The 23,131-nt window shown below is 51.1% G+C and overlaps 1 protein-coding gene across 1 annotated transcript in view; it reads right to left on the bottom strand.

Moving 5' to 3' along the window:
* Positions 1-23,131, bottom strand: part of RNF220 (ring finger protein 220) — a 214,500-nt gene that overhangs the window by 70,053 nt on the left and 121,316 nt on the right. Inside the window, exon 4 of the mRNA XM_058808197.1 lies at positions 11,597-11,726. Coding sequence (XP_058664180.1) covers positions 11,597-11,726 — 130 coding nt within the window. The remainder of the gene's footprint in view (positions 1-11,596; positions 11,727-23,131) is intronic.

Here is a 23,131-nt window from a genome sequence, read left to right as displayed (position 1 = left end):
AGGTGTTTTCTCCTGGGGCTATGGCCCCCCTTCTCTCCCAGCGGCACTGCCTTTTGCCCCCTGCCCTGAAATGGTGGAAACACTCAGTTATCCAGTGCCATCAGGTCACTCCCAGTGCCACAGCTCCGCTCCCAGCTATGGATCCTGGGGACCACGGATGGATGGGCTGGGGCATCACCTCTCACACAGCCCCACTTCCCTGAGGGAATGTGCTGCAGGATGCTCACCAGGGGTACAGGATGCCCCCTGTGTCCTGTCCCCCAGCTCTGCTCTCTCCACCCCCAGGAGGTGTCACAGAGTAGAATTAGCTCCTGCTGCCCACTGAGACACAGCCCTGGCACCTCCTCAAGCCTGTGCAAGAACAAGCACGATGGGAAAGATTTCCATCCCCTCTGAATTTCTACCCTGAATTTCTCAATCACATGAAGTGTGAAACAACTTTTTTTTTTTTTTTATAATCCAAACACCTTGTTAAAAAAACAAACCCGTTTCCTCCCTTTTCTTGTTAAAGGTGTTTAAAATTATTTGTTTTCAAGGGAAAGAGGAAGAATATAATTAATTCCTCCTAGAAATGGTGTTGGGGCCAGGAAACTGAAGTTTTCAGAATGAGAGTCTCTCTGGTCAGCCAAAAGATCAAGCCTCTGCTGTTGGGACCGATAAGGAAGGGGAGTGGTTTAGATAACTTGGCAGACTTTATTTTATTCTTCATCTGGAGGATTAATACTCACTGCCTTTTTTGCAATGTAGCTCTACTCTATCACTAATAAGAGTTTGAAATTTGTTGTTTTAATATCCAGAGATGGGTTAGGAATAGCCATAATCTCAGATCATCCAAGCACCCAGACCCTGCAATTTAAGCGTGTTTTTCCCGATCCCACTAAAGAGCCCCCTGAATTCCAAGGGCTGCAGCCCCCTGCACCTCTTAAGAATACTGGCAGCTGGCTCAGGATGGAAAGGCTGTCAGCAAAGAGAAACCTTCCCCTCCATAAACACCGCAGACAAATTAAAAATGGTAAAAGGGAAATCAAGACCTTTAAAGTTCAAACACTTTTCGGTGCCTTTTAAAGTTTTTTTGCTCTAGGCCCTTGCAGACAGCACAATCTTTGGAGACCTTGGGATTCTCTTTAATCACCCAGCCAGGCTGCAGTGGTCTGAAATGATTACACATTTACATAGTAATAACCCCAACACTCCCCACATTATTTCATGGCTAGCATATTTCCACTCAGCGAGTGATCCATGTGTTTTAAATTATAACCTGTACATAGGAAATTAGTTACTAAGTACGATATTCACGGGCTCATCTGACACTTCTAATTAAGGTGATTTACACAGAATTATCTTACGAAATAAAAAAATGGTGTTTTGCTAGCTAATAAAATATAATTACTACCCGCTTTTCTAAGTTACAGTTAGTTTTAATCTATTTGGGGAATTGTTTATCTAGTTCATTACAGCAAAACAACTTCTTTACCTTTTAGGCAAACCCCCCAAAGTACCAAAGAAGAGCAAGGAACACCCTGGGAAGACCCAGCGATTTTGGCAGCCTCCGTGCTCCAGGACACACTGTTCCTTTAGATTAGGGACCATCAGCTTTAAGAGGAGCCTTTCCTCTCAGCAAGGCTCTTCACAGTGAAAGCAGAACTCAGGCTACACCAGAGACACGCAGATGTCCTTTAATGCTAGGCACACACATTTGGTTAGGAGCATCCCTAGGTGCAGCTGGGAATCCCCTGGCGTGTCCCTGAGTGAGCTCCAAGGGGCTGTTCAGGCCCAATGCTTCTGTCATGATTTCCCAAAGGGCAGCTCGGCAAGCCAAGTATGTGCCCTCCTTATCCACAGTCTTGGGGTTTCCTCTACCCCTGCCATGGTTGCTGTTACACAAAATTACTTCCAAGTCTATTTACTTTGTTATGGTCCTGCCTTTTGGGGTGTGCTTGCCATGGGAAATAAAAAGGCAACATGCATGGAATGGTCCCTTATCACCCTCATGAATGGAAGCTGCTGCTTCTTCCCACAGGGAAAAATCAGGTCATTAGCTGAAGGTGAAGTTCTCTGAGCTGGGGCAGCTGCAGTTGCTTCTGCTTATCCCTGAAGGAGCAGGTAAGAGAGCTGCTGCCATGCAGCTGGAGCCTTCCAGCTCTGCCACTCTTCCACAAAACCCCTTCCCCTGTTTGACAGGCATCAGCCTGTGCAGATCCCACATGAGATCCTGCTAAACCAAAAGATTTCTACAGGCTGCTGACAATGGATGTATTTCACTAAAAACCCCCAAAAGCCAACCAAACAACCAACCAAAAAAACCCAAAACAAACCACCAACCAAAAAACAATTGAAAACAATTTATTTTTAGCTGTAGGATTCGTGGCTTGAACATGCAGCCTTGGGATGGGAGCCCCAGCAGCAGGGAAAGCCTCTGGCAGAGCCGTGGATGGAACTCCAGGTGTAATGGAGCAGTTGCTGGATAGAGAGGGAATTGGATTTTTGTGAATGCCAGTTTAAATAAGTGGAAGTGTCACTTGATGCTTAAATAAGGAAATGGGAGTTTGATTTTACACCTAGCTGCAGGTGACAGCCCTCAGCATGGCCAGGTGAGGTCTGTGCCATCACAGGAAGCACACTGGGGTTTTTACCCTGCTGTGGCTCCCCCAGTGGCACCTGCAGCCATGACAGGAAAAGGGGCTGAGTGATGCAAATAAATTGCCAAAGAGACTGCAGTCAGGGCTAGAAATGTTCTGCTCCTGCAGTGCCAGACATGCTTCCCACATGCTCTCCCTGTCAGTATTTGTGAAACCTCAGTGACCAACACAGTCAGTTGTGACAAATCTGACCCACAGGGCAGTCACCCACCTCCCCCAAAGAGACGAAATGCAGCAGAATCATAAAACACTGTGGCATGACCTGACCATGCTGAAATCCCCTATTTGCTCTGTCCTATTCACATCCCCAACTCTTTCTGCCCTGCTGGATTTTCCTTTATCAACCTCTGGTACCCCATGTCCCCATCAGAGTGGATAACAGATTTCTGGGTGAGGATGTGATGGTCCATGTGTGCAGGGCCAAACAGGAGACTGTGGCTGGGGGGTAGTTTCATTTCTCTCCCACTATTTGAAAAGGAGGTGGCTGGAAAAATAAAAAGGAAAATTGGAGGGAAAGGTCATGCATTAGATTGATTTGGGGGGCTCTTTGCTACCATGGCTGTAATGACTGTTTAATTATTCCCAGCTCATGTGGCAGTTCAGAAGAGGCTCTGCAGAAGACGTGCATCGCCCCAGGGCAAATAACTGACCGGAGATTTATTTCTCACCCTTGGGTTTCCACACACCCCTTCCCAGCCTCCTGCTGCCCTGAGAGCCAGCAGCTCTCAGAGGAAGGCTTTGCCCTCCAGAGTTTCAAACCTCAGCCTTCAAATCCATATCCAGGAGTCAGGGAATGGACTGCAGGTACCACAGGTCTGAAGGCAATTTAAGGAGTGTTCGTAGACCTTTTGGGGCAGTGCATGAGCAAGGGAAAACATGACCTACACATTTTTTCACTTGGTGTGCTACCCTGGAAGCTCTGACCCATGAGAAAGGCTTCCCACCTATGGATTATGGGCAGCAGCCTCTGCCTGCCCTGGGGTCTGCCATGGAGGAGAGGAACAGGGCATCTCTAAGCAGGGCAGGCAGCTGCCTGGCTTGGGCTCTCTCCTAGGAAAAGCTGTGGGTGACGGGTCCAGGCTGCTGTCATTGCCACCCTCTAAATGCTCAGGAGGAAGCTGGAGGGTCTCTCTTCCCTTTCTGTCCACGATTAATCTGCCACAGTGAGGGGCAGGGACACAAATCAGAGCAGGAATGAAAGAGGATAAATCCATGGTATCAGCAGCACCACATTGGCTAGATAATAAACAGACTCCTCTCCTCATAAATTTCTCTCCATTCCCTCATGTTTCCCCGCCACCAACACTGGCAGACCTGGAGCTGGGCTGCTCCTGGCCTTTCTGATGTCCTGGCTGGTGGGAAGAGCTGTGGCTTTGCCAGGGAACTGGGACCCTCCACCTGGTCTGGCATCCTTCACTCCCTGCCCAGACTGGGGTGCAGCAGGAGCACCAGGATGGCACAGTGGAGCACCATCCAAGCCCACTGGGGTTTGGAGCATGCATGGGACACCTGAGGTGACTGTGGTGAGGTGATCCATACTAGCATGGGGAGTGGGTGGGAGAAGCACTAGAGACTAAGCATGCTTCAATTTACTTGGTTGTTTCACTCTCTGTCTCAGTGCCCCAGGACACCTCATTCTCACTGCCCCAACCCTGCACTGTGTCCTCACTCCTCATTTTGGTAGCAGCCAGCTCACCAACTTCTCCACACATCACATACATGGATGTGACCCTGTTAGCTGCCTTGTGGTGGCAGGTGGTCCTGACCCTGCTCGGGGATCACCAAGAAGCCGACACTTCAGGCAAGTCTAATTTAAATTGGGCAGGAGTCAAACTGCTGGAGAAAGCTTCAGGTGATACCACCCAGCTGGAGATGCATCTGTAAAAAATGGAAAATGAAGCTGGACCCCCCTGACTGAGGGCTGAGGTTCTGTGCTGAACACCTCTGCTGTTGGTGGCATGGGATGTCCCACTGCTGCTGTGGGGCAGGACTCTCTCTCCCCCAGGGAATCAGGGCAGAACAGGATGGGAAAACCTGTTCTGTGTCCCTGGAGCAGCTCCCAAACACCAGCCTGTCCCTACAGCCTGGTTTTGCTGGTGAACAGTGGCTGCAGGGCAATCATGGAGGTCTCACACCCAGGAGGAGCACTGAGGAGACATCACACCCAATGAACTGCCTGACTGAACACCTCGGGGGACAGCAGAGCCCTTTGGGAAAGCGCTGGGAGCCCTGGGAGCGCACAGCCAGGGAGAGGGGGCTGCAGGAGGGGTGCCCAGTCCCACCTGCAAGGCACACTCAGGCACTTAATAGCACCTGTCCCCAGCATCTCCCCGGGCTGGATTTATGCCTTGAGGGGTCACCTCTGGCGAGACTCTAATAACACGACTTTATTAGCTTTCTTGTTCCTTCTTTAAGATACAGTAGCAAGGGGGGAGGAGGGCAGCAGCACCTCGGGAAAGAACGGGGGTCGTATGGATAGGAAGCAGCTGCCCTCGCAGTTCCCCTTCTCCGTGACAAGGGGGAGAGGGAGAAAAATGATGCTCCCTTGAAATTTATCATGCACCCAATTACAATGTTAATTGGCAAGTCCCAGAAATCAATTAATTCGCAAATTTTTTTCAATTAAAAATTAAGATAAATCATAAAACGTTATTAAGCAAAGGCCAAACTCCATGAACTTTTTTTTTTTTTTTTTTTTTTTTTTTTTTTTCTGTAGGCATCTGGGTTTAAAATTTAAATAAAAAAAAAAAAGCGCTGTGTTGCCAAAGCCCGATGCCCTTGAGTGCCTTTGCTGAAGCGCAGGGGGCTGTCATCAGCAGGACTGGGCTGAAGACAGATAAAAAAATATCGACCAGTCGGACACACTGCTTCTGCTTTATTGATCAGGCGGGAATTTAACTTGCTGTGCATATCCACCGTGTCAGCAAGGGCCACGGGCGAAATTAAAAGTACTTGGCTTGGAGATGTCGCCTTGATACCGGGGGGTGGGGAGAGATGGAGGGAGGGGGAAGAAGAGGGGGAGAAAGGGAAGAGAAGAAAAGAAGAAGGTGGAAAAAGGAGAGGGAAAAAGAAGGAAGAAAGAGATGTGGTAAGTTGAGGAGCAGGACGTTGCAATGCCTGCTTGCAATCTCACTTGTTGGTCAGGGCTCCTTCCTCTCTCTGCAGAGCCTGCAGGTGTCCACTGCATGCAAGGAAGGGAATCATGTATTCCAACAGAGCATTGGAAAAAACCCTTCACTCAAAACCATTTCTAACCTCTCTCATTCAGAGGCTGGGGGACCTGCAGCATCTGCTGCACAAGAAGTCTGGGGAAGTCATCAAGTTAAAGTCCCCAGGCATAAATCAAGGAGACCTGAGGTGAGAGCCATGACCCTGATGTGACACATGACAACAGAGCTAATTCGTGTTTTACACACCCTATTTATCCTGCAGGGCCTGGCAGCACGGCCACTCGCCCTTCCCCAGCAGCCACCCGCCCACACTGGCCCTGGGAAGGTCCTCCAAAGGTCCTTTGGGACAGCACAGCGCTTGGCAGAGCCCACAGAAATGAAAGGAACACTGCTCTGGGGCAGTGCAAGGAAAGGAGCAGCTGTATTTGAACAGAGGGTTCCCTGAGCAGGAGAGGGGTGTGAGGCACATCTCATAACCTGCTCTGGGTCCTTGTTGTGACCAGGAGCAACAGATCAAGCCCCTGTCATTTGGGCACACAGGGATGATGTGCTTGCCAGCCTGTCCATCAGCAGGAGTCTCCAGTGCAGAGTCTGAGGGGCTAGCATGGGACGACTTTAATCAGAAAGACCATGAAACACTGGGAAAGCAACCTGTGAAAAGCAGGACGCATTTCCATAGGTCTAGATATATCTCTCAAGAACAGTCAACTTGCCTTGTGACCAGTATATTTCTCAAGGCCCCACAGCCTTTGTGTTTCAGCTATCTTGCCAGTTTCCTCCTCATTTCTTATCCCACTGGACCCAGAGCTGCCTCTGTCCCCTGAGAAGAGTCACTACTGTGCCTCTCTGCATAAAGAAACCAGGAGCTGAAGCTCCTCCCAGCAGGGTGAAGATGCTCTGTGCAGTGCCAGGGACTGAGGAAGCACTTTCTGCTTCTACCTCAGCTGCAAAAAAAGAGTGGATTAAGAACAGTGAGAGGAACAGAGCATGTGTGCAAACAAGGAAGAGGAAGCTTCAGATGGAACCCAAAGGAAGATTTAAGCCTGGGCAGAGGTGCACTGAATGCTGCTACAGGAGCTGGATCACCATAGTCCTAGGGTTGGCTCTTTTCCTCTGACATGAATCAAAGCTGGCTCCAAAAGTCAAGCTAAATCCCCCATCTGGGCACTTCACCCTCTTTGACACAGGCATTCCCACTACATCTTACTCTGCCCTCCTTTGCCTGACACTATTTGGTTCTTTGTGACAGCACCTTTGAGGTCACAGAAAACAGCCTGCAGCACTTTGCATCTGCACCAAGGTGCGAGACCCCGCTGCCCTCTGTGCTCCAGGAAATGCTTCGTAATCACAGAAGCAGAAGAGGAATTATTCCTGGACACACAGAAAGGTCATTAGGGGAAATCAGTAGCTCCTGAGATGCTGGATGTGCAGGGATGTGTCCCTACGCCCCCAGCAGAATGGCAAGGAGCAATGAGAGCTGATGGCCTGGGCTGGGAGCAGGCAACAGGTGGGCACAGGCTTTGTGATACAAACATACTTAGAATAATCAGTACTGATTGCAAAGGAAAAAAGAAAGAAAAGTGAATGAGGGGAGAGTTTGCACAGCCATGGGGCACTTTGAGAACATCATCACCCTCACTGCTCCACCCTCTGGATCACTCCCCAGCTATACTGATACACCTCATCCATTTTTGGGGAGGTGAAATCCCAGCTCTGAAGCATAGACTTGCTGCTGCTAATGCAGGGGAGAATCTGTCAGCTGTCACACAGTGAAATAAAACACCCCCCACCGAATATTTTTTTAAAGGAGCATTGCATATTCAAGAACAGATTGTTATGCTATTAAAACCACTGCATCCAAAGGCACATTCCCAACCTTCAAACTGCTGAACTCAGCAACTGTAATATTTGTAATGAGACTTCCTAAGGTTTTTTAAATGGCCAATAAATGTCTCTTCCCCAAACTCTAGAAAGAATCATTGTGGAGCATCAGCTGAGGCTGGCTCTACAGCTCTTACTTCCTCCTTTACTTCTACCCTCAAATTCATCTTTCCCCCCACCCTGAACTCAAACCAGAGCCCCAAACCTGCCTTTCTCCACCCAGCCTCCCCTCCATCAGCAGTGCTCTGAGGTTGCTGCCTGGGGAAAGCAGGCAGGGATGAAGGGTGCTGCTGCCCACTGCCACCTCTGCTCACAGTATTTACCTGCAGGGTGACACACAGCAATGCACACGGGGGTGTGTGTGTGTGTGTGTCCTGAGGGACACCCCTGGGTGCTGCTCTAGAATGCTCTAGAGTGCCCACCTGCACTGCCTCGGTAGTTCTAGGCTGGGGAAATGCTGCCAGAGCAGCAGCTGAAGCTTGGAGCTGGGGCCACCGACAGTGTGCTTTGCCTTTAACACGGATGAGGTGTAAAACAAGTGAATATATATTGAGTGAGGATAGGAGACTCACATCCAGATCAGCTTCATGCACACAAACCAGGAATATTCATGTATTCTGTGTCGACCAGCCTGGCTGAGGCACAGGGCACAGACACACACAAAGGGTCGCTGTTATTATTTCTTATTTTTGCCTTGGGGGACATTTAGCTGCTCAGATGGGCACCTTTTGCTCTCTGACTGCACAGGCAGGGCAAGGAAAGCATCCCTTCTGCCCTGCGTCACGGGGCCACCCCTCACCTGCCTCCCACTCCCTGCTGCTTTGAGCCTGTGCTCTGCAAAGGTGAGCTCCAAGGCAATTTCTCTTTGGAGGAGGAATACCAACAGTCTTGCCTGGCAAGAGTTAAACCCCATAAAACCAAGGCTTGTAGTTTTGTTTTCTTTCAATTTATACCCTTCACTTAAAGGGGGGGGCAGGTGGGGAGGGAAAGAGGGGGAGAAAAAAGAAAGCCAGGTGACATATTCTAAGAGGGAGCACCGAAAACGTGTTAAGCACTTCAAAATCTCATATATTCAATCGGCCTCTGGCAAGACATCTGCCTAATGTTAGCGCTTAAATATCCTTTTCCATTTTACATGCATTCAAGTCTCATTTGAGCGAAATGAAACGGTATTATTAAAGGGAGATTTTGCACAAATGGCCTGAATTTGACATGTCAAGTTCAATGAGGCTGTTACATATGTAACACCAAAAAGGGCTCGGAGGCTGCCGGCTCTTGAAACAGCGCCAGTGGCTCAGAAATGAAATTTGCATTCAGAGAGCCCTGCTTGGCTGCGTGGAGCTGAGCACAAGGCTCGGTTGGACCCACATAGCGTGGAGGAGCCGTGGGGTGAGCACAAGCAGGTCTCTCCCTATGCTGTGGGAGACTGGACACACCAAGAAAGCAGCAGAGCTAGAAACCCAGGTGCCTCATTCCCACCCAAGGTAGCTTTTTCAAGGGAAAGCTGGACCCTGCAGCAGGGTTGGATCCTCCTGAGTGATGTCCATCACTGGTCCAACAGCTGAGTTTAGTCCCTGGTACATGCACAGGACTGCTGAGGCATGGGTGGGTGCTGCCCTGTTGCCAGCATGGCTCCTCCTGCCTTGCTGCAAGATGCTCAAGCTGGGTTGACCTTGAGATGTCCCTGTCCTGAGGCAAGGATGGCCACACCAGTACTGCCCTTGGAGGGAAAAAGCACTGTCCCTCTCTCTGGGGGTAGCAAACCCCATTCCCACCAGATGAGAAAGGGGTTCATTGGAGTGGGTGAGTTGCTTGTGGTGATCTGGGACATGGGTAGCATCATCCAGGTGGTGCCTACAGCATACTTGTATCTCAGCCCCTAGAAGCTCCTGGAGAAATCCCTTTTCCAGAGTTGATCCAGTGCCCACCAAGCCTCCAGTGCTGCAAGCTCAGTGGGCAGGAGGGGATCTGACTTCCCCAAGCACAGGAAATCTACGATTTTGTTGCAAATCATTAAGGTTTATTAAAACTTAACATCACAAGCCATGATTGGCTGCATCCTCTTTAAATTAGAAAAAAGAAAAAAGCCCTTGGAAAGCAGCCCCTGGTTTGCTTCTCCCCATCAGACTGATAAGTAACAGCTGCTGGGCCATTTCGGTAACAAGTCGGTATTGGCAGGGAGCGGCCAGGGCTGCCAGTGCCCGTCGCGTTTATAGGCCTACATTTTATTTTTATGTTTATTGGGTTATTTGAGATCATTATTAGTTTCTCTCTTCTCTTGTTGATGTGTTCTTGCTCCTGGCTTCTCCAGGCAGGAAAGGTGGGGGAATGGGAAACGAAACAACCCACTGTAGTGAGTTGTAGCGAGCTGCCTGCTGGGGCTGGGCAGTGCAGGGGACTCAACCCCATCACACCCCACTGCAAATCCTGCCCACGATTCCCGCCCCCGATTCCTGCCCTCCCTGCCTGCTGCTGCCCTGGTCCCTGCCTCAGTTTCCTCCAGGACTGGGAGGGCCCATCCCCATGGGGAGTTGCTGTGTTACAGATTAGCCTCCATGGCCTGAATCCATCGCCTAGATTGAACGTTATCTATCACACTACGGAGCGAGTCATTATTTAATAATTAATAAAGACCTCTGATTCTTCCTCGCCGCCTGCGTGGCTGAATGGAGCAGGCCAGGGAAGCGAGGGCAAGCCAGGGAGAGCTGCCTCCTCTCTAACTGCTGCTGTTATTTAAAGGAATAATGCCATTCTTTTTCATTTGTCAGCTGGCCCACAATGGCCCTTGTCACGCTTTATGATTTAGGGTTTCCTTTCCTTTCCCATTAAACGCCACCTTCCCATCACCACTTCGCGCCAGCCAGCCTCTGCTCCTGGCTTGCAGTTTCAGTTTCACTCTGATATTGGCCCAACTTCTTTGATGGGCTCCTCCAAGCACTAATTGCTTCTGTTCATTTAAACCTGTTCACTAATTTGCAGTGGCCCTTTATTAAGTTGGATGCGGCCCAAATTACACCATAAATTACTCTTGCAAGGGGACTGGGTGTCGCGGGGGATAAATGGCTGCCTGTTCCCTGCTTCCCCCTTCCCTATCTTCCTGTGCAATGCACAGGGAATGTGGGTGTCAGCCTGAGGGTGCAGGTGCCAAATTTGGGATATCTCAACCCAGATCCATTCTGGGAGGTGTCTCCTTCTCTAACTAAAGCTCCCTCCTGCTCCCGCCATCTGCAATGCCTATCACTGAATCCAAGAAGATCCAAGCCAAGCAGGGATGGATTCTACATCCTCCATACTGTGCACAGCCACGTGCAGCCCTCACCCTGGCACACACACACTGACACACATGCTGTTCCTCCTCTCCTACCACCTGCTGATGTAACTTTGCTTCGAGTAGGCAGTTTGATTCCTTTCCTCACCTTTTAATGACCGGAGAATTCATTAATAATTGAAATAAACACGCTCTTTCCCAAGGCTGCTGACTTTTATTAAGGCAGGGGCAGGGATTTGCCAACCCTTGGCTGCAGCCATTTCCTAAATAACTGCTAGCAGTTAAAAGGCAATTTTTTTTTTTTAATAGGTGACTTTTTTGCACTGAGGGTAGCAGAAGGGAGCTGAAGGCAGCTGAGGAGCAGTGTGCACCAATGCTGCAGGGCTGCTCCATCAGGGGGTGTCAGCAAAATGAGAGCTGCTCACTACACACACCTCCCCCGGGAAAGGGATGTCTGTGACCTCTGGGAGGGATTTCTGCCTGCCTTTACCATTGCAGTGAACTCCAGAGAAATGTTTCTGCCCCATTGGCTAGATCCCCCACATCTTGTAGCTGTGGGCACCACCATCTTCTCTGCCCCATGCAGGTGCCTCAGCCAGATCACCAGGGATGCTGATGGACCCCAGGGAGCTGCTTACCTGATGTTCAGCTGCGTGAGCTTCTCCAGCTCCTGCTCCATGTGCTCCTGCAACTCCCCGGGGCGAAGAAGGACCTGGCAGATGGGGCAGATTGGAGCCTGGCTGTCAAACAAAGTTGCTTTCTTTTTGCCTGTGAGAAGGAAAAGACGGGAAAAAGCTTTAGCTCAGATCAGCTGCCATCAGCATCATCCATGCTCTGCTTTGGTTCCTGTCCTAGCACAGGACTGAAATCCAGGGATTTTCTCATGGTATAGCCCTAATTCACTCTCCATCCTACAGTGCCTGGGGCAGGGATTGGCTCTCTCCTGCAGTGGCTCAGCAACTGGCACAAGAGCATCCCAAGCCTGGCTGTGGGCTCTCCACTCTTACAGGGAGACAGCAACAGCCACATTCTGCAAGTGCCCCTGTGCACACCCAGCTTCCCATTTGAGGTTCAGGTGATATGATCTGGAGTAGATGGTTGACTCTACACTGCTCACTGTTCCTATTAACTCATTATAAAGAACCATCTTTATCCTCCTTGACACTCCTGAAGCTGGGTGGGTCAGGATGATCGTCCCTATGAAGGGCAGAGTAAATCTCCATGGGCACACAATGTTGGGCAGCAAAGGAAAACCCATGATGTGAGGCTGTGGATGCACTAGGGAGCTCACCCAGGATTGCTCACCCTTTCCCAGGGCTGGGCTTGGGCCCCTTGTCCCCCCTGCACCACCAGCAGCTCCAGACCCCAGAGTTCTGGGTCCCTGGGGTGAGATTTGGGGCTGCCTGTGTACCCTAATCCTAGCTGGGTTGAGCCTCTGGGGCAGATCTTCAAGCAGCACATTTCCTCACACCCTCCTTACTCTCAATCCTGTCTTCTGCTTCCCTGCCCAGCCACATCTCCCTGGTTCACTCCCTGATCTGAAGCCAATTTCTTCCAGCTCAGAAACTTTATTGCCCCCTCTGTAAGGAATATACAGCGTCTATTTAACATAAAATAAAACTCTAAAGCAAACAATGAAGTTCCCATAAAAGAGGGAAGCCCTCAGGTCCCCAGGCCCCCTCTCCCAGCTGTACTAGCAGCTCTGCTCATGAGAGGGCGTGCGGAGCCTGGCTCAGATGGCTCTGGCAGGGAGGAACGTGCTTTATAGCTGCCTCTTGTCATCCAGCATGAACCCTCCTGCTGGATTATTTATTTATGTATTAGACATGGATCAAATTGGTTAAATCCGAGTGAGAGGCAGTAATGCACAATAAAGCAGCCGGTGCTGGATACGAGGGGGCTGTGTGCAATGTGGCCTTCCAATCAGGAGCCAAAAGGTGCCATTTTATGGTTCCTAATGATGGTGGAGCCCAGTTAAATGAATCCCCATTAAAGGAATAGACCTTCTCAAAGGATAAAACATTGGCGTGAGCAGCTTTACTGGGTCGCTGCTTCTCTCTGTATAACTGCCTGGCACAAGCATTTAACAAGAGAAAGGGTCTGAAGTAAGTTTGAGAGTCACCTTGGCTTATCTTTGCCCTTCAGCAGGACAAAGTGTAAGGGCCTGATGGAAGCAGGGCTGTCAGGAGGAAAACCTGACTGGTCTCTGCTCTGGACTTGGGCCACCCCCAGTGGCTCCCAGGCAGATCCCAGGTGCCTTGGGCCCTCATTCCCACCACCCTTCTGCCAGGGAGGACACACAGTTTTTGGCAGCATGCAGCCCATGCAACTTGGAACATCCTCCTCTCTCCTCCTTCCCTCATGTTTAAATAATGCCCAGAATCCAGCCCAAACCCAAACATCCAGCTCCTGCTGACCCTTGCGGGAAAGGTCGGCATTTCAGTAATTCCATCTTCCTCTTGGAGCTTTTCCACTTTTGTCTAGTGGGGGCCCAAAATAGCCCAGGAGCGTCCCCGACCACCTGCTATTTATAACCCCAACTTCACAGCAAAACAATGGAGCTGTCTGAGTCTCCCTCCCAAAATAAACAGGCAGCCTTTGAGAGACGGGAAATCCTGCTGGATCCCCGCTGTGGGGTGTACAGATGGATGGGTAAACAGGCTGCCCTCCGCCCTGCTGCTCTACACCCCCACTCCTGGCCCAGGCCACTGCCCTGGGGCCCACGAGCCCCCATCACCACCACAGCTGTGGCTGCTGGGGCTGGGATGCTCTCAGCAGCACCAAAGAGTGGAGCAGAGGTTGGGCATCCCCGTGTCTCTGCTCCACGGGGAAACTAGAGATGTTCCTTTGCTGCAGGAGGTGATGGACTGTCCTGGACCACAGAACTGGGATTGGCAGCCTTGGGTCAGGGTGCATAGTCAGGGTCCCCTGCTGGGAACCAGCTGGTACACCAGACTGCTGGGATGTTTAACCCCCTGCACACCCAAGGCCTCACACCCTGCTTGTTCTCTGGTACTCTTCCATGGGGTGCATGTTCCTAAGCAGAGGCGACTTTGGATTTCAATGGCTGGGGCAACCAGGAGGGATCTCAGGCCATGAGAAGAAGCCTTGCTGTCTTCCATGACTGCTCCCAACCCCAGCCCAGGCCAGCAGGAGAAATGAGCAGCAGTGGCCTTACCCACCAGCTACACCAATGATACGGTGATGAATTTGTGCCAAGGAAGGATGTGACAGCTGTCACTCCACATCCCCATGACAGCCAGGGAAGATCCCCTTGCTCCGGTGAGTGCGGGAGGCTGGTGCTTGCACTGAAACAAGGGCTTCCAGAGGGGCAGGAGAACAGGAACCGGGACACACAGCCAAGTCCCTGATGTAGAGACTGCAAAGCAGGAGACAGAAGCAGCCCCGGCTCCTGGCCCGGGGGGCTTTCACAGGAGCAGGGCTAAGTGCAGCTGACAGACAGGAAGGAGGGATCCTCTCCCGTGCCAGGAGGACACCTACGCAAGCCTCCCCAGGTCTGTGGCACCGCTGCAGGCCTGCAGGGCCACAGAGGCTTCTCCTGGAATGTGTCTCCCCAAATCAGCAGCTTCCACATCTGCAGCATGCCCAGAGCCTGGCACACACCCACGCTGTGGTGACCTGCTCCAGGCAGTGGTACCCATCTCCATGGTGGAGGATGCTGGGTTGTGAGGAGAGGGAGAGGATGGGCATGGCAAGTTTTCAGGCCTCTTGGTTTGTGAACACCAGGGTGGAGAGAGATGCATACAGCCCACCTCTCCTCTGCAGAGCAGAGTCATCCTGATATCCAGGAGCAAACAAAGGATGCTACATCATGTGTGTGGGTGGATGGTGCTGGGGTGTAAGTGCTCACCCCTCTGGATGGAGCAGAGGGCATTGATTTGCCCAGGGCAAAACAAAGGGCCCATATCCCTGAGCGAGGGGGGGACCTATGCCTGCTCCCTGCTTATCCCTCCCTGCCCTGTGCCAAACCCGCTCCTGGGAGACTCTGAATGGCTCTTTTCAGGCTTTTGTTTTTTGGCAGCTGTGTTTTTGTTTTCTTTGCCCCTCTCTCTCCCCTTCACTCTCTGGTTACTTGGTAGGCTCGGCTCCAGTGTTTACCCTCCGCAGCTCTGCCGCGCTTCCCTCGCTGCCGACCCCCCGCTCGCCGGTGCCAGAGAGATGAAAAGGCAGAGCTTTGGTGCTCCCGCTGTTTGCACGGTCTCCTGGGCTCCGCGGAAATGTTTAACTCCAAGTGCTGAAACCGAATATTTCCTGCTCTGAAAGCACCGTGCTCAATACGCAGATGCACCCTGTATGGAGGAATTTCTCCACAGGCTCTTTTGGAGGGCATCTGCAAATGGATTCCAGCCCAGGTAGGGACTGACCAAGCCCTCCTGATCCCACTGGGGATAGAGGGCTGGATCCTTCATTCAGTGACACTGATATGGATCCAAGATAATTCCCTTGGGAAAGGTCTGATTCACTGCAAAGCAGCCCGTAATGGGCTCCAGGCTGGGAGCTGGGCTCAGGTTCAGGGGACACAAGGTAGGCATGGAGCCATGAAGTCACCCCTGCTCCTGCCCTGCACCTGTGCCCTGACAGCACTGCAGGGTGGGAGTGTGTCACTTGGAAGGCAGAACTTTCCCTCACAAGCAGAATGTGAACTACAGTTTTGGAGAGCATATAAGTGAAAAACCCGAGGAACCCAGCCCACCAAGAGTGCTGACAGCACAGGGTGCATACAGCCCCTCACCACTACACAGAGCAGAGTAAACAATGCTCCCATCACTCAATGAGCAAAGTTTACAAGGCATGAGCGCTCCCTCTGCACAGGAGCTCAGCAAGTTGCCAAATGAATGAAATAAATAGTCTAAAACTGCACTGCTCATCTGCACTGATGCACAGCCAGGTGCCTCCCCAGGAACTGCTGCTGAAGGTGGCACAGGCAGTGCCACCTGTGGCTCCCCATGCTGTCCCTCCTTGTGACAGCTGAACCTTGCTCCCATGAGGACCAGCTCTTCAGTCCCAACTCCTGATTTCTCCTACCTCAAACTCTTTTCCACTTCTGTGAGTACCAAACCCCCCCTCTTTGAGATGCCTCCCTCCATCTCACCTTCCCATTTCTGCTCTCTCCCTCCTAAACACTCCATCATTTAAACCCAATCAAAGCCAGTTGATCTGAAACTCTTCTGAATAGAAATGACCCCACGCTGGGGCCCTGTGGCCCCGTGCCCTGCTTTGGGGGCTGTGCTAAACCAGGTGGGTGGTAATGGAAGTGCTGACACAGGCTGCTTGACAGCACTGCCACTGCCAGCTCCTGTAATAATCCCTCTGGCTGCTCTGCAACTCGCTTTCCGCGGCGATTATTTTCCATTCGATGATGGGCTTGCTGTTATTTGTGTACTGATAGCAGGTATCTTGTGTGACAAGCCTCCTTTCCTTCCAGCTCAAAAAACAATAATTCAAAGAAAGCCCCATATTAACTTGGAAATAGCAAAACACTCACTCTTCTCCTGGTGAGCCCACGCCACAACTGATGAGGCTCACAGAGCCCTGGTAGTAAGTGGCGGCCAAGGAGGGGAGATGACAACAGTGGCTCAAGGCAGAGATGGTTCATGTGTTAGTGCAGAGCACTCCAGAAGAACAGTAGAGGCAAAAAATATATGGTAGTAAAGTGAGGGAGCAGGAATAATGTTGATGATTGCTCTCCCATCTCCCTGTTATTTACTGGTTTGGTTCCAGTGCTGTCCCCATGGAGTGGCATCCTGCCTGCTGGGCACTGCCTTGGATCCTGCTGGTTGGTACCAAAAAGTATAGGCACCCAAAAACCTGCAGGTGAGGTCAGGGCACCTCCCATTCCTTCTATCAGGGCCCTCCCATCCCTCAGGCTCCTGCTGGCTGGGGATGCAGAACTCAACTTGCTGCCCAGGATGGGTGCCCTGGATCTGGCCCCTGCTGCAGCTGCTCTGCACAGGGCAGTGGAGATCCTGGTGCCAGAGACAGTGACAGGCAGTGAGGTGACTCCAGGTTTGAGTGCTGTGGCTGGGTTCAGTGTCTGGCCATGACTGCATCCACAGCACAACTTAACTCTGCAAACACCCCACAGAGCAGCAAGCACATCCAGACCACCCAGCACTGGGCAGAGCTCCCTTGGATCATGTGCCTTTTGGAGGTCTGTGCAGGCATGAAGGTGGCAGAGGCCTTAAAAAATGGCTATTCAGATAAGAAAATATTTTTGAGGAATCACTCCTGCATCACAGCACAAAAATACTGCATAGCACCAACAGAAGCTGGACTTGGATTGTGCTTGGCACATCACAGAGCCAGTCCTGCCTTGAATCTGGCAAAGAGAGGCACAGGGATGAGGGACAGCTGGTTTTATACACCTAGGGTGAATAAAACACATAGAGACACAGACAGACAGGGGGACCTCTGCAACCCCATGAACAAACTGGGTCACAGAGAAGACCTGTACTCAGACTGCTGCATCCCCACCAAGAGCCTGATCCCTGACACTGCTCCCTGCTAAGATGCCCAGGCTGCCAAGCAGCTTAGAAAATACACCTGCTTCTCTTGAGAGTAAAAACTAGAGAGAGATCTGAGGCAGAAAAGCTTGCTAAAATATTGATTTCCCTCCAAAGAAAGAGTTGTTGTAGCTGCCTGTCCAGACAAGCTGGATACTGGAGAGGACTGGTGTAAACTGGTGCAGTGCTGCTGCCATGAAGTTAACCCCAGCTGAGGCTGGTCCCATGGGTCACTCAGTAAAAATGCATGTTTGAACAGCACCCTGGGCCCTTCAGAGGCTGCTGCAGGTCCCGTTGGGTCCAGCACCGTGTTGCTCATGGCCAGTGGCAGCTGGGCAGCAGGAGAGGTGAGGAACCCCTTGTGATCCCACCCTGGCTCTCCATCTGAGGAGATCATGGCTGCCCGGTGTGGGGCAGTGAAGATGGATGGAGCTGGGCAATAATTTAAGAAACAGAGTGAGTCTGTACATCCAATCACTTTACAAATCAGGGGAAAGGGAAAGAGGAGGGAAGGCAGGAGGGGGGGGGAGAAGTGAAAAGGCCGCGCAGGGAAATGCATCACAATTACTGTCTCAGCTCTAATGAGGAGCCTGTCATGAGGCTGTCATCCTGCGGAAAGCCACCTACTCAGAAAGATTCAATAAAAAAGTAGCAGAGAGATAAAAAAGAGATATATTTCAGCCCTTGCTAATATTCTTTTCATTTGTCCCAGCACAAAATAAGATACTGCACTTAACCGGCTCGGTTAAAATGAAAAGGGGGGGGGCGGGAAGGGAGCAGCATTGATCAATACCACTAAAAGCCGGGAGACACGGTGATGGAGTGCAATTTTTTTGTCTGTGCTGAAGCATAGCAGAGGCCCGGGCGGGGTAATTTATGATTCGTACGCATGCCGGCTAACTAGAGGCTGACAAGACAATGAATCCCCGATGAGAGGGACGCGGGCTGCCGGGAGAGCTGGAAAGGGAGAGCATGACAGGGACCTGGAAAGGAGAGAGGAAGAGGAGGATTGGGACAGGCTGATGGTGCTGCTCCATGTGGGGATGCTGAACTGAGCAGAAACACTTCCCTGGGTTTCACAAGATGAAAACAGAGAAATGCTGAGAGCTAGCAAAGGAAGGTGTTGCACTGCCTCCTCCCCTGTCCTCCTCTCTCACAGCTGGGCAGCCTGCCCACACAGGCTTCTCCCAAGGAAGCACGACAGTGCCCAGCCACGCCCCTCCCTAGGTTGGAGATTGACCAAATGAGGTCAGCAGGAGCCAAGGACAGAGATGATCCCTTCTCTGCTCCACATTCTCTGATGGGTGCCAGTATGAGTCAGGAAAAGCTCACAACCATGGAGTTGGATCTTCTTGCTGCTGTCCATCTTCTGCTCCTGGAATGAAACTGGAGTTTCCTTCAACCCACTGGTTCATCTCCCAAACATACAAGTCCTTGGCAGCAGCTGGGTCTCCCCAGCTTCAGTCAAGGTCCTTGACTTCAGTGAACATGGCATGGCAGAAACACTCTGCGGGAATCCTACAGCTCTGCCTTCCATCCTGGGGTATCTACTGGGGCATGATGCACCTCGTTCCCCCCATCCTTGAGCTGCCCTCCATCCCATTGGTCTTTTTATACCAGGCACCCAAGACTGGCCAGGCTATGGACAAACTCCCCAGAGCCTCTGGGACCCTGGGATCACGCTGGCAGCTCTGCAGACTCCATGGCCCATGGCCAGTCCTTCCTCTGTGGGACTTGCAAAATGAGGCACTGGTTCAGAGCACACTTCCCAGCACATGGCAGCGAGGCAGAAGACCCCAGGACTCTCTCAGTCCCGTGCCATGGCTGGACAGAGTGTGGGGAATGATTCTGCCTCTTCACCATCCCTTCTCCTCCTCCTCAGACATCTGGAATGCCTGGGGCTGTGTACCCAGGGCTGGCAGCTGGGCAACATCCACCAATGTGCCTTGGGCCCTGTTTGCTCTTAAAAGGGCTACTTTTTGTTGATGGTTGGATGAATTATCCAACCTGGAGTTTCTGGTGGCTTGGTGGGAGAGGGTGTAGAGAAGGAACTGTTTGGGTTCATTGCCAAAGTGTGCCTTAACTATCCATGCTCTGCATCAGCTCTTGGGATGGAAAGACCTGGAGCAAAGCACCTTCTTTAAATGCCAAAAAATAATGGCAGTGGGAACTAGAAAAGGTGGGAGTTTCACATAAACATTCTTGTACCTGGCTGAGAGACTGTACAAGAGCTGGGGTCTGAGGTCTGGACACATTTGGGGCCTGTTTTGGGCCTTGACTCCTTAATCTGTAGCAGAAACAGGGATACAGCTGAGAGAGGGAGCAACAGCCCTGCAACTGGGTATGGGGAAGACCTGCAGGGGTTTCTACCCCAGCTTCATTCCACCATCACATCCAGCTTCCTATAAAACACACAGGATGATCCTGCACCAGGCTGCAGCTGCTCAGCTGTCTCAGCCCCACCTGCCTCCTCCTTTGAGTTCTCAGCAAAGGACCTGACTGCATCCTGAGAGAGGATCAGCCTGGAAATGGACCTTTGCCTTCACCACTGGCAGTGAAACAAGAGCCTAGGAACTACCCCACTGCCAGTAGGCTGGGCCATGCTGAGGGTCCCCCCACAGCCCAGGGAGGTACCCCAAGAACAGCAGCCCCATCCTGGCCCTGCAGAAGACACTTGCAAGCAGCCATGCTGCTCCAATGCCCTTGACTTGGAGGGCAGTCTGTGAAGTTGGTGATATACTGATAATTCCAAGGGGTGATGTGGTAGAGCCTTTCCCTACCTCCCACCCACTCCCTCCCTGCCACATTCCAGCTCCTCTCCTCTCCTCCCTTGGGGATGTGTGGGGCACATATCGAAAACACAGATATTGAACTGTCAAAACTATTTCCTACAAGAAAATAGATTCATCAGCTTGCAGCACACAGGGTCATTGCCACATTTTCCCCTCGCGCCAGCACCTGCACATGCCGGCGCATACCCAATGCCTCTTCGCAGCACCGGCACTTTAGCTTGTAGCTCAGGGCCCTTAAGTGACTTTGAGAAATGGATAATCGATTATAATTCCACGGGCCTCTCTGCAGATTTATCCGGAGAATGTATAAAAGCCAGGGATTGGGAGAAGCGGGTCCTTCTGGCCAACACGTCAATTGCCTGTGCTTTTCGTGCCCGGCTCGGAAAATCGCATCCCGAGCACGACTCTGTTTAATCCATCAGTACACAATCAATGCACTCTGTAATCAACTCTTGATCACTTAATTTTACACATGTTGGCTGAATCCCTTTGTTTAATCACTAGATCAGGCCGCCTTGTTGCACTGCCCCCTCCCTGCTTAACCCTCCCTGACCCTCATCCCCTGCTGTCGGCACTACCAAATGCAGCCCGGAGCCTTCATTTCACCTTGAGGAAGAGCTCCCATGAATTTAGAGAATCATGAGATGGCAGAAAGGGAAAGAGAAGGAGGGAAAAATAACACTGGAGAGAAAGAAAATATTTTCCCTTCTGTGTCTTCATAGAGCTCGTGCTGGCCTTTTTGAGCCATGTAACAGCGACCACTGCTGGGGTTTAAAGGGGGGCTGGATGTCAGGGTATGCACACTGAAGCCCTGTGACACCCCAGGGAGAACGGGCACGTTGGGGTGCCACTGGGAAGATGCACCAGCAAACGACAGGCACTCATCACCCAGCTGCATCTGTCCCCTCAGCATCCTCCCCACCCCCTGATTATTTTGACTGTTTTAGCAGCCAGTGCCATTATGAGCAACAGTTCTTGATCTTTCCCTCCCAGAGGCATCCTTGGGAGCATCACTCCCATCTCACCAGGGTTCATCTCTCTTTTCATGGCAAGAGCATGACCCTTGGGTTGTGAATGCATGTAAACACAGCTATTTGGCATTTTTAGCATGATTTGTGTCACCAGCCTGGTGCCATCTCATCCTCCGCGTGTGTTCTGCCGGCGTGCCAGGGTCAGTGTCTGAGGGATGCTCATAGGTGGAAATGTCTGATGGCCTGACAGTGAAATGCACTGGGATTTTGCAAGAAGATTTTGTTGCACTTTAATTGTGTGATGAAAGCCTGGAGCTCAGAGATAGGAGGACCACATACTTGCAATACAAACGTGGACCATTTTGACTGGACACATAGGTCACACAGCACGTCCCTCCTACCCGAGCAGCACAGTGGTCATTCCCAGCCCAGCTAAATCTTCCTTTTTAAAGAGGCCTTGGTGCTGCCTCTGATTTGGCACGTGGAGTAACTGCTGCTCATTCCTGCAAGAATAAATGATGGGATATGCTTGAACAAGAGGGATCTGGAAGCACAATTGCCAGGGGAACGTGCAAATGTTAGCTTTGCACAGGAAACTCGCACAAAACTGTGTGTTGACACCAAGAGGCCAGTTATAGGAAAAAGCAGGCACAGATGTTTAAAGAGAATTCCAGTTGCTATCCTATAGCAAATAGCCTTCAAAGAGCCCCTGGAGCTCTTGGCTTCTCAGCATGGAAAGAGGAGCTTGTGCAAGATGAAACACAAATAAATAGTTTACCATAGAAAAGACATCCAAGGCAAAGAGCGAGATGCAAGTTTTAGCTCTCACATTAGCCAGCTGGGGTTTTATTGGTCCCTAAGTAAAAGCTGTAAATAAAATACAAACCCAACCTGCATATTGTCAACCTACATTTAAAAAAAGCCCACAACTTAATTGCACTCAAGAGCACCAAGGGGAGAAGTTGTGCACGGTACATCACAAGGCAGCCCACAGAGCTGTTTAGTAAAGTGTAAATCCAAGAGCTGAACAAGTGGAACCTCTTACCTTGGGATCTGCCAATAGGCACAGATTACTCTGCCTTTGCTAGCACAGATCATTCTGCTCCAGAAACTTTTGGTAATGGATTTGTAAGGAAAAAGAGTACAAAATGCCCTCTTCTCTGCTCACACTGACATTGGTGGCAAGGACGAAGGATGGGTGGTGAGTTGGATGTTAAGACTCCATCTCCTTGTTTCCAGCCTCCTGTCTGGCCACAGGCAGCAGAAGTGATGCTGCACTTTAGGGAGGCAGAGGCCAGGTGACAGGGACAGCAGCTCCAGTTGGAGTATGCCAGCAGGGAATGGGTGAGCCACCAGAGCATCTGCCCCTCCTGTCCTGACTGCTGAGGATTCCTGTGCCAGCCTCTGCAGTGCTCCTGAGGTGTTCCAGAGCAAGGACAGGTCTTCCCTCCATGTCAGGCTCTCATCCCTCCTATGCAAGGCTTAGCTGCTCTTTTCATCCATTTTTTCTTTCCACTGCATTCATTCTTTAAACTGTAATACATGCTGATATGTTGAGAACATCAAAATTAGCTCATCTGGCTCATTTTCAGGAATTGCTTGTCCTAGCAGATCCATGCTTGGGATCTGCTCTGGGCTTCACCTGACTACTCTCTGCATGGCTTTTTTTCTCAGGGTCTGCACTTGTTCAAGGCAGTCTGACTTCCAGGGGATCAGAGAAATCCAAACTAGATCATTCTATCCCCAGAGCTCCTGGGTGGGCCCTCTGAACCTCTGGCCAGGTACTACTCTTCTCCCTTTTCACTTGGCACACCACACACTGTCTGGGCTGGGGTCCTGTGCAGGAGCAGGGCAGGATGAGGTCTCACACACACATCACAAGCAAT

The sequence above is a fragment of the Ammospiza caudacuta genome, chromosome 7 (assembly GCF_027887145.1).
Source record: "Ammospiza caudacuta isolate bAmmCau1 chromosome 7, bAmmCau1.pri, whole genome shotgun sequence".
Lineage (NCBI taxonomy): Eukaryota > Metazoa > Chordata > Aves > Passeriformes > Passerellidae > Ammospiza > Ammospiza caudacuta.
Note: the sequence above shows the minus strand (reverse complement) of the source record. Positions and strands in the feature narration are given on the sequence as shown.